The sequence below is a fragment of the Polypterus senegalus genome, chromosome 6 (genome assembly GCF_016835505.1).
Source record: "Polypterus senegalus isolate Bchr_013 chromosome 6, ASM1683550v1, whole genome shotgun sequence".
NCBI lineage: Eukaryota > Metazoa > Chordata > Cladistia > Polypteriformes > Polypteridae > Polypterus > Polypterus senegalus.
In genome coordinates, this window is record NC_053159.1 from 110,475,922 (window position 1) to 110,495,408 (window position 19,487).

The 19,487-nt window shown below is 36.4% G+C and overlaps 1 protein-coding gene and 1 long non-coding RNA gene across 6 annotated transcripts in view; one reads left to right on the forward strand and one right to left on the reverse strand.

Moving 5' to 3' along the window:
* The window catches only part of LOC120531393, a 32,093-nt gene extending 22,411 nt beyond the window's left edge, over nucleotides 1–9,682 (forward strand). For both annotated transcript variants that reach the window (XR_005634098.1, XR_005634099.1), the window contains exon 3: nucleotides 8,720–9,682. This is a non-coding gene — a long non-coding RNA (uncharacterized LOC120531393). The remainder of the gene's footprint in view (nucleotides 1–8,719) is intronic.
* LOC120531391 (oocyte zinc finger protein XlCOF6-like) lies at nucleotides 1,335–15,415 on the reverse strand. 4 transcript variants are annotated; one of them, XM_039756770.1, is made up of 4 exons: nucleotides 15,198–15,415; nucleotides 14,387–14,450; nucleotides 4,794–5,443; nucleotides 1,335–2,967 (listed from the first exon to the last, which is right to left on the reverse strand). In XM_039756770.1, the coding sequence occupies exons 3-4, from the start codon at nucleotides 5,389–5,391 to the stop codon at nucleotides 1,406–1,408; spliced, it is 2,160 nt and encodes a 719-aa protein (XP_039612704.1). In that variant the 5' UTR covers nucleotides 5,392–5,443; nucleotides 14,387–14,450; nucleotides 15,198–15,415; the 3' UTR covers nucleotides 1,335–1,405. The 4 variants fall into 4 exon arrangements, with proteins under 4 accessions (XP_039612704.1, XP_039612703.1, XP_039612706.1 ...); XM_039756769.1 differs by having other exon boundaries at nucleotides 14,331–14,450; XM_039756772.1 differs by lacking the exon at nucleotides 14,387–14,450.
* Between the last annotated feature and the right edge of the window lie 4,072 nt (nucleotides 15,416–19,487).

A 19,487-nucleotide genomic window follows, 5' to 3' on the forward strand; every position in this document is an offset into this window, starting at 1 on the left:
TAGAGGTCTGAGGTAACTTTTACCAAGGTCTCAGACCTTAATTAGTTTGTTAGGGCTATGGCTTGTTCATGGTCACAGGTAGGAAACCCCAGGTGATGCAAACTGCAAAGCTGTGTAAATTCTCTTGACTCCTCAAACCTTGTCCCAGAAATCAGCAGCCATGGGCTCCTCTAAGCAGCTGCCAAGAACTCTTTAAAATGAAATAATTGATGCTCACAAAGCAGGTGAAGTCAACAAGAAGACAGCAAAGAGTTTCCAGGTAGCCGTTTCCTCAGTTCATAATGTTAATATGAAATGGCAGTTAACAGAAAGGTGGAGGTCTGGAAGACCAAGAAAACTTTCTGAAAGAACTTCTTACTGGATTGTTAAAAAGGTAAATAAAACCCCCTGTTAAACTTCAAAAAACCTACAGGATTTAGCAGACTCTGGAGTGGTGGTGCACTGTTCTACTGTGCAGCGACATCTGAACAAATAGGACCTTCTTGGCAGAGTCAGCAGAAGAAAACCTTTCCTGCGTCCCAGCCATAAAATTCAGTGCCTGAAGTTTGCAAATGAACTTCTAAACAAACCTGATGCATTCTGGAAACTAGTCCTGTGGACTTTGGAAGAAAATGTGCATGGTATGTTTGGAGAAAAATGGGTGCTGAATTCTTGGGAAAGAACACCTTTCCAACTACTAAGCTTGGTGGGGGATCGACCATGCTTTGGGCTTGTGTTGCAGCCAGTGGCACAGGGAACATGTCATTTATAGAGGGAAGAATGGATTTAAATAAATACCAGCAAACATCATACCATCTGTAAAAATGTTGGAAGTTAAAAAGAGCATGGTTCCTACAACAGGATAATGATCCAAAACACACTTCATGATCTACAGTGGAATACTTCCAAGAGGGGCAAGCTGACAGTTTTGCTATGGCCCTCATAGTCTTGTGTCCTAAACATTGTTGAAAATCTGCAGATAGATCTCAAAAGAGCAGTGCACGCAAGATGGCCCACGAATCTTGCAGAATTAGAAGCCTTTTGCAAAGGAAAATAGGTGAAAATACCCCAAATAAGAACTTAAAGACGCCTAGCTCTGGGATACTTGCCAAAAGGGGTGTTGCTAAGTACTGACCATGTCAGATACCCAAATTTTGCTTCAAACCTTTTTTTTTTTAACCTGGGAATGATGGAATTAAAATGTAATCTTGCTTAAAGTATTTCAAGAAATATTGACTATAATTTTATGCCTTTTGGTGATCAGTTCATCTTCTGCTCATTTAACTATTCACAGTAAAAGGCATTTTCAGCAAGGGTGCCCAAACTTTTGCATACCACTGTTTATGTAACCCAGCTTGTAAGATATTCATTTTATTTTATATATACACTATAAACATAATTCCACGTGTACTACTATATACTTGTCTCAACTAGAGTGAATTTTGTAGTGTTTCTGAAGGTGATTTTTTTGAGTGAACCTTTTTCCACATTCAGTACATGAGTACGGCTTTTCTCCAGTGTGAATTCTCTGATGCAGCTGAAGACTAACTTTCTGTGTGAATCTGTTGCCGCATTCTGTACAGCTGTACGGCTTCTCTCCTGTATGCACTCTTTGGTGTAACTGAAGACTAATTTTCTGAGTAAACTTATTCCCACATTCTGTGCAGCAATATAGATTCTCTCCTGTATGGATCCTTTTGTGCAACTGTAAATGACCTTTTTGTCTGTAACTTTTGCCACATTCTGCACAACAATACGGCTTTTCTCCAGTGTGAATCCTTTGATGTGCCTGGAGGCTGATTTTTCGTGTGAATCTTTTTTCACATTGCATACAACAGTATGGTTTCTCTCCTGTATGAATTCGCTGGTGCCTTCGAAGCCCATGTATCTGTTTGAATCTTTTTCCACATTCTGTACAGCCATAGGGTTTTTCTCCAGTATGAATTCTCTGATGTTTTAAAAGATCACTTTTTTTTGTGAACCTCTTCCCACAGTCAGGACAAGCATGAGGTCGGTCTCCAGTATGAATCTTTTGGTGTTCTTGGAGGCTAACTTTCCACGAAAAACTTTTTCCGCATTCAGTACAGCAGTAAGGATTCTCTCCAGTATGAATTCTTCGATGTTCTTGAAAGCTAACCTTCCATGTGAAACATTTACCACAATCCACACAACGATACGGCTTTTCTCCAGAGTGTAACATCATGTGTTTATGAAGGGATGTTCTCACTGTAAATTTCTTAGCACAAATTTTGCAGTCATATGGCTTCCCTAAAGTGTGAGCCCTTTGGTGATCTTCAAGACTCACTTTTTGTGTAAACTTTTTTCCACATACTGTACAGGAATATGGCTTTTCTCCAGTATGAACTCTGTGATGTTTCTCAAGGTGATTTTTTCGTGTAAATCTCTTTCCACATTCAGCACAGCCATATGGTTTTCCTAAAACATGAATTCTCTGATGTTCTTGAAGACTAATCTTCCAAGCAAAACTCTTACCACATTCTCTACAGCAATATGGTTTCTCTCCAGTGTGAATACTCTGGTGTTCCTGTAGACTAATTTTCCAAGTGAAACTCTTACCACACTCTGTACAGCAGTAAGGTTTCTCTCCTGTGTGTATTCGTTGATGTATCTGAAGGTGACATTTCTGTCTAAACATCTTCCCACAATCACTACAATAATGTAGCTTCTCTCCAGTCTGAATTCTCTGATGTTCTTGGAGATTAGTTTTCTTTATAAATGGCTTATCACGCTCAATATGGTTGTAAGATTTCTGATCAGTCTGATTTCCCATGTCAATTTCTGCAACTGTTGTCTCCATTGTCTCTTTCTCATTGACATTGTTATCAGAGAAGTGGTGGTGGTTTTTTGAGGTTTCAAATTTAGCAAGCATCTGAAATGATGTAAAAGGTTCAACAGGATGAATTTGAATGCTTTCGCATGTCTCCAGAGGTCCAAAACATGAGGGCATTGAAGAAATTCCTTGTTCATCTAAAAGATATTTGACAGACAGAAAGATAGAGATTGATTTTTATTGGGCATAATTAAGTTAAAAAAAAATCTAATTTTGTGTCATAGTCATGGTTGTACTGTACAGGCTGTAGATCAATTCCATTCATCCAGCTATACATATACAGAATACACATCGTGATCACTGGGTACGATCCTATAGGGTGTACCAATCAGTTATAGGACACAATTATGCATCTACCCACACATACTCACATCTGGCAGAATTACAGATGCCACATGTCTTTTGGGATGCATAACAAAAAATTGACAACAACCAATGTATTTGAACCCAAGACACTGGATATATGATGTGGCACAGCTAATGATTATGCCACCACCCTAGCCCATAGCAGACAGGAGATAGAAAAATTGTACTTTTCTATTAAACTATGTAGAGTGCTGCTTTACCTTTAAAGCTTTTCAGTTATATTGACTTTATATTATTGTGCTTCACATTTTAAATGTGTGTGATATTGGAAGATTCCATTACTGATTTCTGACAATGTTGTGAAGGATGTGATTCTGGTAGTGTTTAAATTTTAATGATTACTTGCTGTGCAGTAGATTATTCTGATAGCAAGAACAAAGCGTTTGCTTCTACAAAGTTATTTAGTGCCATTCTAGGCAGCATAGGTTAGTTGCAACATGGAGAAGTTTTGGAATAACATATTTTTTGTATGTATGCCCGTAGTGTATAGTATATCTCATTGTGGGTTTTTGCAATATGCTTGGTATGAAAAGTAAAAGTGTTGCTTACTACCATCATTTGGGTAAAAAAAGGGAAAGTAAATATTTAAATTTATCTAGTTAATCTTAAAGGATGTGAGAACTATAAGAAGGCTGGAACCTCAAAGTACACTAGGCAGCATTGTCCAGCTGGGACACTCAAATTCCCCATACCTGACTTTTTATGGAGCAACTTTAAGGTAAATATTTACAAAAACAAGCCATAAACAGTTGCTGAACTGATGGAGAGATTTTCATAGGGGAATCTGAAAGAATTGACATGACCTTGATATTTTCTATTATATTAAAGTGGCATAGTACAAAAAGAATGCATGAATGACTAAATAATTAGTGAAACACGTAAGCACCATTTGGGCTCTTAATTAGATGTGCACTTGATAATAATAAATTTAAATAAAAATTATTTTATGCTTGACTTCAATAATATATACTAAATTGACAAATGTAATAATGATGATTTTACATTTTAAAATGTGTTTGTATTCTATTTACCACCCTTTATGAGGACCCTTGTTTAGTGTTCCTTTTCTCATAAATTGTCTTTACTACAAGCCTGCTTTATTTCATCTCAGTGTTCTGTCTTCTTTATGCAAATATTACATTGTTAAATAAAATCAAACTTAAGGCAGATAGCCTGTCCACAGTCTGTGATGCATGCCTGGTTTCATTTTCTCACTCTATATAAACTCCTTAATCTAGCGGCTTGGGCAAGCCTTGTGGTTTTATGATTATTTAACTGTCTTACTCAAAGACACACCTTGTAAGCTTGTATACAATCTCTGCTTGTAATGATTTGGGACATGTTTTCTAATTCAATTGTTTGCAGAGTTTTGTCTGAGGAGACTATGTGCAGGCACGCGTAGACCAACATGGGCTTTATTATAAAAGGCATCTGGTGACATTCACAATATTAGATTAATGCATTCATAAGTGTGTGAATCATAACACAGGTCTTTTTATTATTACTATTATTATTATTAATAATAATAAATGTCATTCTCCTACCTACAATATATAAAACAATGACAGTTGTTATCTCTGTTATTGCTTGAACTTACTTGTTTCAGACTTAGCAGTAAGAGATGGCATTGGTCCTCTCTCCTGATCTCTGCAGGATGTGTCTTGTACAGCCATTTCATTATCCCAAAAATATCCAGATTTGTTCTGATCTTCAAGAACAAATGGCAGTGAAGGAAAATTAGGTCTCTGAATGAAATTAAAATTAGCTGTCTCTTTTGTATCGGAAACATTCTCTACTTTAAAATTTTCTCTGTCTAAACTATCTGTAGGTTCATGATCATGAATTTTCATTTGAATCAATGTCTTGTCAAAAAACTCCTTTTTTATATTAACAGAACATGCTGTATTGTCAGTCTCGTTATTGTCTATGTATGCTTGTTCACAATTTTCTTCTTTAATGTAGACACCCTCATGGGTAGAAATCTCCTCTTTAATGCTGACAGACTCCTTATCTTCCGTTTCCTCCTTAATGTTGAGGGATTCTTTCTGTATGTCTTTCTCTACATAAGCATTGCCATCAAGCATAGAGTGCTTCTCATCTCTGTCACTGGAACTTTCAGAAGATTCCAGTTGTGAGTCACTCAGGACAGATGCAGTGAATTTTACATGCAAGATATTATCCTTCATGTTAGCCATTAGAGTATGGAAACTCCAAGCAGCAGTATGTGGCAAAGTTGCCGTCTATTACCTGTGTGGGAAAAAATAAGATATGTCTTATTCAAAAATGTCCAACTTTGTGTTAACAGCCAGCTCACTTCTAACATTTTGGTTCAGTCTTTTAACAGAAGTGTGAACAGCAAAAAACCACACAGATATGATTGAAACCCTGTTTTATTTGTTGTACTAAATCAGTGTTTCCCAAACTCGGTCCTGGGGACCCCCTGTGGCTGCAGGTTTTTGTTCTAACCGGATTCTTAATCAGTGACAACACCTGATAACACTGATTTCATTTAATTAGCTGGTATTTTTTTTTCTTTTATTCGACATTGAGAAAAGCACAGCAGCATGATTTTTACATTTATAAGACATTTATAAATATTTGTGCTTTTGCTATAGATTTAAATGCTTAACTCTCTTTTGTTGATTTCATTATACTTTGCCCTTTCTCTGTGCAGTTTTTCCCCATTCGTTGTATCTTAATAATGACAATTTAAAACAAGCAGATCAGACACCCAGGCAAACAACACTGAATAATCAAAGGCTACAACTACTTTAGAGTCAGACCCACTAGTTAGTAAATAATGGATTAATTAAACAATTAGAACACCTAGAAAAGTAGAATGAAAATCAAGATGAAAATACTGTTAAAAAGAAAACAAAAAACATTCCTATATAACTACTTGGTACATTTTAATTTTTTTTTTTTTCGCAAACTTAGTTTTCTAAATTCTATATTAGTTCCCTAAACACAGAACTTGGGAAATATCAGTTCACTTAATTAGCCCAGGAGTTCAATTAAAAAAAGAAGCTGGTTGGATCAAAAACCTGCAGCCACAGGGGTCCCCAGGACCGAGTTTGGGAAACACTGTACTAAATCCAATGCAGTCTTGTGTGATTTACTGTAGATACGACTAGCATTTCTTTGGAAATGTACACTCCTCTGTTACGTAGCAGTCTGAATTAATGTGTATTTTATACTTAACTGTTGATTTTGTTATTTTTGAACTGTTATTTTTCACATTTTTATGTAGTTTCTGTTATGTTTATAATTCTGCTTTGTGACTTTAAATGTTCTATGATGTTCAGTGCTCTGTAGGTGGAGCCCCAGAAGGTGAAGCCACCCTGACATCACTGCTGCTTGAGTCTCCATCTGATTTTATGTTGAGCCAAGAAGGAGATTCAGAAGCACAACCTTGTAGTTGTTTGGATTTCAGTTAGGAATTTTTTTTTCTTTGGAATTACTGTTGTTTTTTTACTGATTATCCTTTGCTCTGTTTCTTGGATTATTCTTTAGTTTAAGTGTATTGCCACCTTTTTAGGCAACTCCTTTTTGCTCTTTTGAATATTTTGTGTTATTCTTCTATTTTGCTAATAAAAATCCTTTATTTATAACGATTCCTTGTTTGCATTCTTCATACATATTGAATGTTTTTGGTTACCTATTTCTGGTGGGGATTTCGTTATATTTTGTGACTCTTTAAATTCTTTAATCCAGCCTCCCATTTTTGAGGTCTGCTAGGCTAGAGGCCTGCAGTTAGCTATTTTGAAGCTAGCTGGATTTGCAGCAAGTCTCCTTGGGCAGGCTGTTTAGTCTGTGGCCCTACTTTTATGGACTTTTTACACACACATTTTGCTATGATAGGGACTCCTGACCACAACACCCTCAAGTAATTTTACTTCACTGTCTAAACAAACTTTGTCATATATCAGCATTGAAATTATGCAGAATGACAGTACTAACTCAGCATTCGAATGGAAAGAGAGCAAGGTGGCCAACTTAATAAGAACTTGGGGAAACTGTCAACATGCAATTTAACCCAACCGCCAAGTGTTTACTGAAGGAAATGATGTGACTCAAAGAGGTATTTTTCTGAAAAAGTTGTGTGGATTGACATTGACTTAAGTAATCAAATGCCCTTCTCCACACTCTAAAATTGATAAACCACTTTTTCACATCCAAACCCTTCATATCTCACCCTCACATCTGCCTCCTCTCTGGCATCCAGAGGTTTCTATCTACATGTACTGCACTCAAAGCAACAACCACTAATTTTCATTTTCTCACACTAGCAATCACAAGCTGATAACTTTGCAGATAACCTGCATGAAAATAACATTAAGTAGTGCAGTGAGCTGTAAGCTGTAAATATTCATGGTGGTCTATTAGGTCACATTTGTCTGGCAAATTTGTTTCTATGTATTTTGCACAGGTGGGACACATTCAGAACATATAGCTATACACACTAATATTAGACTTGAATTACTTGCAAAACTAATATTTCTGAACAGTTGGACAAAAAAGTCAGATATGAGCCAAAAATTGTTATTGAGCCACTTTTAGCTTCAGTGGGAATGCGAGCCAAAAAAGCACTTAACAGTATTTACCAAAATAATTACTTCCACACAGAGGCAAAAGAAATTCCATAACAGCATTTAACAACCTTGAAATAGAAAACATTTCCACAAAGTACATAAACAGTTTACTACGCACAATCCCTTCAGAATACTGTATTTTTGGATGGCCCACAGAAACTACTACAGGTTATAGTTTTCATCCCAGCTCATTAAAGAAATTTGAATTCTGCCTATATAAGTAAACTTGTTTTTGGATTTACAGTAAACTATAGTATGTACACTTGTTTTCTAAAACTACATTCACACAAAGTATGCTTGCAATATACTTGATCTGATAATTGATAATGCTTCCACTCTGGCAACAAATGCTAGTGAGATACTAGAAATGTACAAGTAAATGCCCTGTGATACTAACCACACAGAGAGGACAGGGCGTTACACCAGAATAAATGTGAATGTTTTATTTATTTTCAGTAAACATACCATTTCAGGCTAAAGCCTATTACTACTAAAAATCATTGATAAATGGACAGTAAATGCCCAAATAATACAAAGTCATGACAAATTCACATACTGCAGTGCAGAAAAAAGGTCCTCAAGTTTACTTCTTTTTTTTTTTGAGTAGCATTTATTATTTAAGAAGCAATTATTTGATTATCTTATAGTAGTATGTTATTATTATTTATTTAATGGATTTTATTGAAATCACACAACATTCCATACAAATAGATCAATTTTACAAGAATAGGATTGAAAACAAATCAACCTCCACCCCTGAGAAAGACAGCATGGGCAGCAAAATAAAACTTAAACCTAGTAAAAATAGTTTACTTCTGATTCGATGTACGACCAATCCTTGCTGATAACATAATTTATTGTCTAATTGTGTGGCTTTCATTCTACCTCATCAGATTATTCCTATATTATATTTTTCTTTTCCATGATATAGGAGGCATATGGGATTGACAGGCATCCGGCAGGAAGTCTGGAAGATCCCTTACCTGGACAGGAGGCCCTGAGAGTACAGAAAGGCATCCTGGCCAAGAAAGAGAAGGAGGTTGCACCCGGACAAGAATCTCTAAAGGATAGATGGACATCCCGGTTGGAGAAGATTCCCTACCCAGACGGGAGGCCCCAGGCAAATGGACAGGTATCACAGCCAGACATGATTGCAGTACCTTCCCTGGCTAGGAAGAGAACAGGGAAGGACTGATGCAGAGGGATATTTATTCTCCCAGAGGACAAGTGGCAGCAGCCCTCCATATTGTCACCCATTTGGGAACCAGCAGGGAATGCAGAGAGTTGTAGTCTGGCAGCACAGCCCTGCTGGGGTCCGTGGGTGCCACAAGGGGGTGCTGCAGGGAGATGCACTCCCCAAGTTATGGAACTTCAATATGACCCGGAAGTAGTTCCATCTGGCAGTTGCCCTGGCACTAGAAGTACTCCCAGGTCCTTAATAAAAGGGTCCGCACTTCCTCATCCAGGCGAGTTGGAGCTGGGAGGAAGGAAGGAAACACTTGACTGGAGGAGGGGTGTGCGGTGGAGAGAGAGAGAGAGAAAGAAAACCTGTCCTTGTTCTACTTTGTGGAGGAATTTGGTTGAATAAACCATCCATTATTTGAACCCGGGACTGCCTTTGTGTGATCATTTTGAGACTTGCTGATGGCCCAGTTCTATCACAATTAATATAATTTAAACAATTTGTAGACAACAGCAATGATGAGTTTCTTGAAAGCTTTGTAACTAAAGTAGCACGTTAAATCCTTCATGATCTACCGACCCACTCATTAATCACCAAGTGCTTCTTAGACTGACACAAATTGCAGTGAAAGATAGAACTCACTAAATTCACATTTTGAAAGACTAAAATTTACACATGACAATTTTCATGATGAAATACAATACAGTAGACCCCCGCGATGTCGCGGTTAAGAGTTTGCAGATTTTTCCTTAGAACCTTACTAATAATTGTTAGCGGAAACCGCAAATATCCTCTGCAATTTTTATGCCTTTTTTCGTGGCAATACTGTACTGTAGAGAAAACCGCGACTTGGGATGGTGAAAGTAGCCAATAGAATTTGAAACTGAAACTCCCAGCAGTCCCTGCAGTAGCTCTGATTGGTCTTCTGCAGAGGGTGCTGGGGCTGTTGAGGTCAAAGGATGTCAGTGCAGCTTTTAAAAAGGGGGCGGTGACCAAAAGCCAAAAAAAAAAAGAAGTTTTTGTAATTTATGTTTCAAGTTCCTGTCTGCCTGCCTTCTGTTGGGTTACCTGTACTTATTCATTTTGTCCTGGATCGTTTCGTGCATCTGGATTGTCTTCCATCTGCCTGTGTACATAAGGACTGTAAGTGGATTCATGGCCATCCTGCAAAGAAAGGAGCGATTCTAAACCCATCCATCTGTCTTCACCATTTCAGGAACTACTGGTAGGACTATCTGTACATTCCCATTCAACGTGCGGATCTCTGGACTATCTATTTTCATCGTTACATTTCATCTGTTGCCATTTTTTATGAACTTTTTAATGATTTATTGTGTGTGTTTTGTTTGTGCTTTGTTGTATTTAATGTGTAATCGTCTTAAGGGAAACGGGGTGGTATTGTTGTTTTCTTATTTCATTTGTTTTCATTACATTCTTTATTTGCTGTTTGATTACCGGTTTGCTTTGTTTTTGTCTCTCAAGTCTGGGTGCGTCCCTGGAATCTCCACAATAAAAATAAATAAATCACCGGCTTTTCGCGCGACACTACACTTACTTAAAAGCCTGAACAGTACCTGTCCTTTTTGGCTGATTGCTTTGTTTCTCTCTCCTCCTCCACACATTCTCTGCTCCTGTTGGGGGTTGTGCTCCCCTATGATGTTTATCTATTGTTTATTGGAGATTGGTTTAACCTCCTGTTAATGAACTTGGCACAAATCTTCTCCTGGCATTCTCTTATTTAAAAGTTGAAATGAGATGAAGTCAAAATGACGTTATCGTAAAATATAGTTTTTAAACTTTGTGAAAGTGCAAGAAACACAAAAACAAACCTCATATTTGGAATCTGTACATGTTAAAACACTATGATCACTATACTATACAATGAGAAACTCTGCTAGAATTTGCATAATAAATTCTTGAAAACCAGAGATCATAATTCTGGGTGATAGTGGGTAGCATCTTTGTGTATGCCTGCTGACACCTGTAACTAACCTTCAGACAGTAACAGAACTACAATACAATACAGCATATCAGCAAACCTACAGAGTTGTAGACAATAAAGTTTAAAGGTATGGCTACAGGATATGGAAAATATGTTTCCCTTGACCTCATAAATTGTTCAGGTTTATCCAGTAAATTAATTGAATGTTGAGAGTTACTGTGAATTAATATACAGTAACATGAACTTCAATTATACACCAGGACTAGACATTCATTCTTGAAATGGGAGGAATCACCCCTTAAATTTAACACAAATGAGGTTTACTCTGAAGGAATTAAAAAGTATATTGGGAGTGGGTTCAAATACCCCCTTGCTGATGTTTACAGTAGTGTGTAAATTTTTGAGTTGATAAAAGTTATTATCCAGTCTTTTAAATAATTTTATTTTTGCTAGTTTAACTTTGAATAATGATTTAATTTTACATGTACAGATTTCCAATCATATTTGTCCAAAAAGCTAGACTTACCAAGATAAAAAAATGCATCAGTAGAGTATTACAAAAAATCTGTACAATGTAAAATACAATACATATTTTTTATTTTGTTTTATCCATACCATATTGTTTCTTTTATTAGAGAATAATTTTATGCAGCTTTTACACAGTGAAGCAGTCAATATAAGGTTGTAAGCATAAATGTTTTTACTTTTAAAAAGTGAGATATTTAGTTAATATATAATCATATTCTGGGGCGGCACAGTGGTAGCACTGCTGCCTCGCAGTTAGGAGACCAGGGTTCGCTTCACAGGTCCTCCCTGTGTGGAGTTTGCATGTTCTCCACGTGTCTGCGTGGGTTTCCTCCGGGTACTCTGGTTTCCTCCCACAGTCCAAAGACATCGGCTAGGATTGCCGATTCTAAATTGTCCCTAATTTGTGGGTGTGTGTTTCTCCTGCGATGGGTTGGCACCCTGCCCAGGATTGGTTCCTGCCTTGCGCCCTGTGTTGGCTGAAACAGACCCCCGTGACCCTGTGTTCGGATTCAACGGGTTGGAAAATGGATGGATGGATAATCATATTCTTAGTTTAGGTTGCACAATAGGATCTAATGATTAGCACTGTCACTTTACAGATCCATTGCACTAAATTCAAATCCAGCACCTGATATTCTACTTCGAATTCCATGTTCTCCCTTTGTCTTTGTGCTTTTCTTTTGTGTACTCCAGTTTTTCTCCCACATTCTCAAAGCCTTGCAGATGGTTAAATGGTCCCAGTGTGAGTGTGGGCGTGTGTGTGTGTGTGTGTGTGTGTGAGTGAACCCTGCAATGGATGGGTACCCTGTTTAGGCCCTTTTCCTGCATTGTGCCCTGTATTGTGATGACTGGGTCTTGCTTCCTGCTCCTCTAAATTGGAATATGTGGGTCTGAGAGGAGATTTCTAAAAGACCTTTAAGAGAATGTTTTATCATAGGGAAGAGCATCTTACAAAGTCCTAATTTTACTGTTTAAATTTTACTTTTAAAGTTAGAGATTTGTCAGCCGTATCCATGGGTATATAAAGTGCAGATTTTAGGAAAATTGTCCTTGAGCAGCATTTCTGACTGTATTGTATGTGTATTACTGATTTTGCTTTTCAGATTCAGGTTTAAAGAGAGTCATCCCATCACATACATGTTAAAGAAATGATAATTATGAGTGTCTTCTAGTTTCACAATGCAGCCTTGAGTTGGCAATGATCAGTCTGTGAAATAAAAAGAAGCAAATTGAAAATGAATATTAACTCAATACATAATCCAACTCAACTCCCTGAATTTTTGTATTGATATGAGCACAATAGTATAATTCAGCCTGTTTTAGCCTTTGATATAATAAAGTTTAGCCAACTTTCTTCTAAAGTGCAGTGTAAACACATGGCATAATGTGCTGGCTACATCTGTTGTGTTTCAGCCAGAGTTTCCAAAGGCTGGAGTTCAAATGTCTCTTATATGTGTTTTTTGTTAACTTTTATGTTCATATCATTGACCTTTTAGTTTCTTTATGTCTGTTCCATGTATTCACCTCAGGGGACTACCCTTAGTAATATGAAATTGAGAGCCCACACTTCTCCGTGGTTTATTGAATGTGCTTGTAGTTTGGAGAGTTTTGTTGGATTTGTGGTTATTCTTTTGCTTCTGTGATTCCTGACCCCTTTTGTTTTGTTTTGTTTTTTTCAGCCATCCTTCAACTCCTTTTGCCTCTTATGCCCCTTAGAGCTTAATTTTGTTACAGGGTATTTTGTAATAATAAATATTTATAGTAAAGATTATTTGTTAACCTCTTTAGGACTAACTGGGATTTGATGGTTTTACCACCTCTGGTGCTATGGAACGCTGGTTCACAAGGGCATCTTCAACACTGAATAGATGAACAGATTACTGAATTCTGCAGCTGTACAGCATCTGCAGTAGGTAGGGGAGCTGAACAAAATGTAAACAATTAAACCAATTAATTCATAAGTAACAAATTAGGCACAATTACAAAATAATTTTAAAAAGGTGAATAATCTGATAAAAAACAAGAAAGATTACCTACTGAATAAATATGCCCAGGAAATCTGTGCATTAAAAAATACATTTTGCAGGAATTAATATATTTGTGTGAGATACCTCCAATCCTGAGTCTAATCTCAAGCAGTTGACGACTGAATTTAGTCTAATTAAAAACTAGACTGTGTCTTCTTGCTTACAGTAATATTAAACTCAAATAATATTTCAAATAATATTATAACTGAAATAATATTTCTCTGCATTTTTACCTGATTATCATAACACAACATATTGCATGGAATATATTTTTGTGAATCTCAGGTTGGTCATAAAGCGTAAAAACATAAGTGCAGCATAAGGACAACAGTAATTATACTCTAAGTAGCCCCACACAACCAGTTTAAAAGAGCTTATACATACTAATTAAATTAATGTAAGGGACTCTAAGGTCAAGATGCTAAGCTGATGCATCACATGGCTTGAGGATATGTACGGTTATGAAACCTGATAACCTTATGCCTAAGCTGTTTACTAAAGAAATTAAATAATACAACCAATCAAATCAAAACTTTTGGGTTTCAGGTTTTAGCCTGAAAGAATACATTTGATTCACAGTGGAGGGTTTACATCCTGAGGTATTAGGAGTGCTGTATCATCAGGAGATGTGAAAATATGTATGGTTCTAGATCTCTGCAAGAGTAATTCCAAAAACGCTCTTAAAATCTTTAAATGTCCTTAAAGAATTTAATTTATTAAATTTTAATATCCTAAAACATTCATTTGAAAAAGACTGTGTCCAGGAACATGAAAGTTTTTCTTTCCCCCACATATTTTAAACAAAAGGCATTTGCAATCAATAACCTACTAAACAAATGGTAATTCCATTCTATTCCTGTACCTTTTTGACAGGAAGTGTCCGTTATCCACTACTGATTAATGAGCATGTTTATTCACCTCAGATGGATTAGACAGTAGGTTTCTCTCCTTTGTTCCAGATCACTAGGGTCAAAGACCAGCTCTGGGATTTGAAAAAATGCATTTAGGTCAGCAAAAAAGTTTAAATGATACAAATGAATAACATAACATCAATTAATACATGATTTAAAAAGTTAACTTTTTATTTGATCAATTCATACAGTATTAAATACGTAATATAATTAAATAAAGCATTTCTTTCCAGCATTCAAAACTAAACGTTCTTTTTCTAAACTGCAGATACCAAAGCATTATTGGGAAAACTACTGTACAAACAGCATTCAGTCAAAGATTTAGCACCCACAACTTAAAACTGGAATTTGAAGAAAAAAGCCAGGAGCCCGGCTATCGTCTTAGTTTATAGGCTTAAAAATCTGGAAGCCGTCTGTTGCAAAATCATCATGTAGGAAGCGGTTAAGTTTTAGCCTCTGCCAGTTTTAGAAACAATGGGCGATACGAAAGTGGTAAACTGTGCTGGAGAGCCTGTCCTCCCTCATCTGGACAACACATGCACCACAAAATTCCTTGCAGCACAACCTTGGGAAGCTCCAACAAATTAAATATTTATTTTGAAGCCTCCAAAGTTTACATCTCCTCGATATATTCAAAGTGAAACTCTCTAAAACCTGCGGGTCTGCTGTTTCGACAGGATTTGATTTATTAAGGATTATAAAAAAAATCATTGTTATTATAAAATATACATAAAACGAGTGCACACATAATACATTTAAAATTTAATAAAACAAATAAAGGTTGTGTAACAACATAAATCGCGCAAAAGAATTTTTACCTTCTGATGTCGGAAAAACTCGTGCTAAAGATGGCTATTTTAACATTTAGCGGCTTTGTCCGTTACTCCACAGATCTGTTAGGATTTCATTTTGCTAAAATGGAGCGGCTAGTTAGTATGTGACTCTCTCGTTGCCCCACATTCGCCGAGTATTTAGATAAAGTAGGCGTGGCGGTGCGCTTTTCATCACTAGGAATTAAGTGAGAGCGAGTACAGTACCGCAGCGCTGGGGGGCGGTCAGTGCGACGTTCGGAGTGAAACGAATCAAAACGGCAAATAAACTCGACGCACTTCTTAAACACTTAGGGCATGTAGGACATGGGGACACCTTTACACATTGGTTTACTTAAATATGAAGGATGTCTATTCGTTAATACGCATTCTATCCTTGCAAAGAAAAGGCGCACGATTTGCAGACGGTGGACCGAAAAACAAACTGTTCTTAACAGAAACTACTCTCCGCCATGTTGAACAAAATTTTTCACGGCGGGTGGGACAATGACATCACACGCAGACGTACTGCCCGCCCCCTCACTTTCATTAGGAATCAACAGAAACGTCATTTGGAAGGCATGAAACACAGAAGTGGGGGTGTCTTTGAAGACATAAAATCAAGAAAGTGGGGCCTGTTATACTTTTTGACACTTAAAGAGAAAATTTACTTTGGAGTACGAATATAGCATAATCGGTGTATTCTGTTTCATTGCGTCTTAACTCGGACAAATCTACAGACCATTTAAAGGGCCTTCTGCTGTACAGAGCCCAGACGTTGGAATGACCGCCCTAAATTAATGAGATCAACAGACTTCATTCGTTCTTCTAATATAAAAAAACTTAAAACTTACCTGTTCAGGAAGGCTTTTTACCTTAACCTAACTCTCTGCCCCTTCTTTTAGTTCACCTATCTGTCCAGATGCTCAGGATAATTTGTGTTTGTGTTGTATAATAAATGATGTGATTTGTTCAGGCATTTATTTTAGTATTATAATCTGGGTTATTCTTTCTTTTATTCTGTTTAATGTTTTTGTATATCCTGTGTTTATTTGTTTGTTGTTCTATGCAGAAACTATTTGTTTCATTTTGTTTTAAGCACATTAAGCTTAAAAGGTGTTAAATGTAATTATTTTATTATTGTTCTCAGTGAGTGGGGATATTTATATATTTACAAAATTATGTATGGATGTATTGATTTCATAAATATATATGTGATAATATGTATGTCTTTACAGTGTCATGCAAAAGTTTGGGCACCCTTACTTAAAATGTCTGTTACTGTGAATAATTAAGTGAGCAGAAGATGAACTGATCACCAAAAGGCATAAAGTTAAAGATGACAAGTTTCTTTAATATTTTAAGCAAGATTACATTTTTATTGGCATGCCAAATGTCAGTATTTGGTGGCGCCTTCTCTGGTGAGAATTCACTAAGCCTCTTTCTGTAGTGTTTAACAGGGCTGGAGAAAACTTGTGGAGGGATCTTGGACCACTCTTCAATGCAGAACATTTCCAACACATGGAGATTCTTGGGTTTTCTCTTGTGAGCTACTCTCTTCAATTGAGGCCACAGATTTTCACTTGGGTTCAAATCTGGGGACTGGGAGGGCCATTGCAATACCTTGATTCTGTGTTGTTGTTGATTTGGAGTGTGCTTTAAGTCATTTTCTTGTTGGAAGAACCAACCACGGCCTAGTTTCAGCCTTCTCGCAGAGGAAAACAGATGTTTGGCTAAAATGTTCTAGTGTGTAATGGAATTCATTATGCCACTGATATTAACAAGGTCCCCGGACCACTTGAGGCAAAACAGCCCCAAAGCATCAAAGATCCACCATCATATTTTACTGTGGGTATGTGGTGCCCTGTTTTGTATGTGGTTCAGTGTTTTCGCCAAATATGGCAATGGAGTGCTGGGCCAAAAAACAAAATTTTTGTCTCATCCGACAACAACACACAGTTTCAGTTGTATCTCCAATGTTGCTTGGCAAAGTTGAGACACTGGAATTTGTGTCTTGGACCTGATCAGGAAAAGCTTCTTCTGTGCCATTCGTTAATAAAGCTTCTGGTCATGGAGGTGTCACCTCACAGTTGACATTGAAACAGTAAATCCCCAAGATTCAACTAAACTTTGCAGTTGTGAAACTGTGCTCTTTGGGCTCTTCTTTACCTCTGTTACCATCCTTCTCACTATGCATGGGGACAATGTGCAGGCATGTCCCCTTCCCCGCAAATTTTCAACAGTTCCATGCTTTTTGAACTTTATTATTATGGCCCTGATTGTGTTTACTGGTAATTTTAATTTAATACCTATTTTTTGCAACCATTCCACAATCTGCAGCTCAACAACTTTTTTTTCTCAAAATGTGATGTGGCCATAGAAAAGTCCCTAGACACTAAAAGCAAATTCAAAAAATATTTTTCACCAAAGATGCAACATTATTTGATCTTATTTATATTATTTTTCAAGGGTGCCAATCATTTTGCCACATACGTTTTTGACAAGATAAACTATTCCAAAGATATAACATTTTTGTACGTTTTTTTTTATTAAATAAAGTGTGGTGTAGATGTTGTGGATTCTGCTACTGACACTGCGTGACCCTGAGCAAGTCACTTGACTTGCCTGTGCTCCAATTGTAAAAACAATGGAAATGTAACCAATTGTATCAAGTGTGTCATCCAAATAAGTAAATGTAAATAAATAGTCAACAATTTTTCCAAACATTTGAAGAATATTAGAATCATTGTATGTGTTATCTATATTATATTAAAGTTTTTGTTCACGTTTTTTGAGGGATGCCAATATTTCTTGAGTTGACTGTAGATATGCCAGTAGTATTGTTAAAATGAGGTAAATGCAAGAAGAAATTAACCACAATCCAAAGGGCATGTAGGGTATTATAATGGTAGTAGTATTGTCATGTAGAGTACAGTGAAATTCTTACTTGCATGTCAAGCTTCATATCATGTAGCAGAAAACAACTAATTTTACCAGATGTACTCCTTAGCCTGTTTCAGTGCCACTTGTTTATTATGTACTTATGTTGTATAGTCATCACATCATTACAGATGACTCTTAGTGAAAAATAGTTAATCTCGGAGACAAAATAACTGATTATTACACTTGTAGTAACTTGTAGTAATTAATCAGTCTTTCACAGTGCTGTAGGACCACTTCAGCCTAGTCCTCCTAGCAGATCTCCTTAAACTAAAGTACATTTTGTGGGTTTTTCACCATTAACTTCTCTTTTCTGGTCCTGCCAGAGCACATTATTTTCCTGGCCTTTAATTATGACACCCTCAAACTCTGGACTTTCAATGTCAGTTATAATTATGATATAGACTTGCCTTTATTTTTTTGCACTATTTTCTAAGAATCAGCTACATATAAGCACCATAGATGATCCGATATTCTTTCTCTCCACATCATTTACTGGCCAATAGTCCTCTCTTCTATTCAAAAGCACAGTATTATGTTAATGCCTTTCCTTTTTATGTTGTATGCTGATTTTTCCAGAAGTAACTATTAATATTTTAACAAAAAATGCACTTGTTTTGAACTTTTTGAGAATATGACTAGATAACAGACATGTGGATTATGCAACATGCATAATGTGGGAATTATTTTTTTCGTTGACATTTTTCACAACATTTCGTGTTGTACAGTAGTACTCACCATTAGGTTATGTTATACCATAAAAGTTTTCTTTCATTCAGCATGAGAATACATTTTTTTACAGCCAGTACCACAAAGTACACGGGGTAAGTACCATATATAGGAGTATTCCTTTATCTATATTTCATACATATTTTTTTCTGATGTAAGAATTCAACAATTTAAACATTTAAAATAAACTTTATTAAAAAATATTCCTTATGAAAAACTTAACCAAAAGTAACAGCTATCAAAGGTTTGTGACTGCAGACAATTTACCTGGAAGGATACAGTGGACTCCTTTTTGCTGCAAGTTTTGCTTGGAAAAGCTATGATGAACTATAATGCTGGTCTGGAACTTTACTCACAGTTGTGTCACACAGTGTCATAAGACTCTGTGTGCGGTACCACAAGACTTTGTTTTATGTTTTGATACTTCTATGTACTTGTATAATGTGTACACACTTTTCTTTTGTGTTTATGTAATTTACATTACAATTTTAGATTAGAATGACTGGACAGTCTATAACTGAAATGCTAGATGGGAGTATATTTTACCAATATCAGAAAATTGGATACTATATAGATAAACACCGACAAGATAGAATGTTTTATATATACTTTTATGATCAAAGCTTCTGG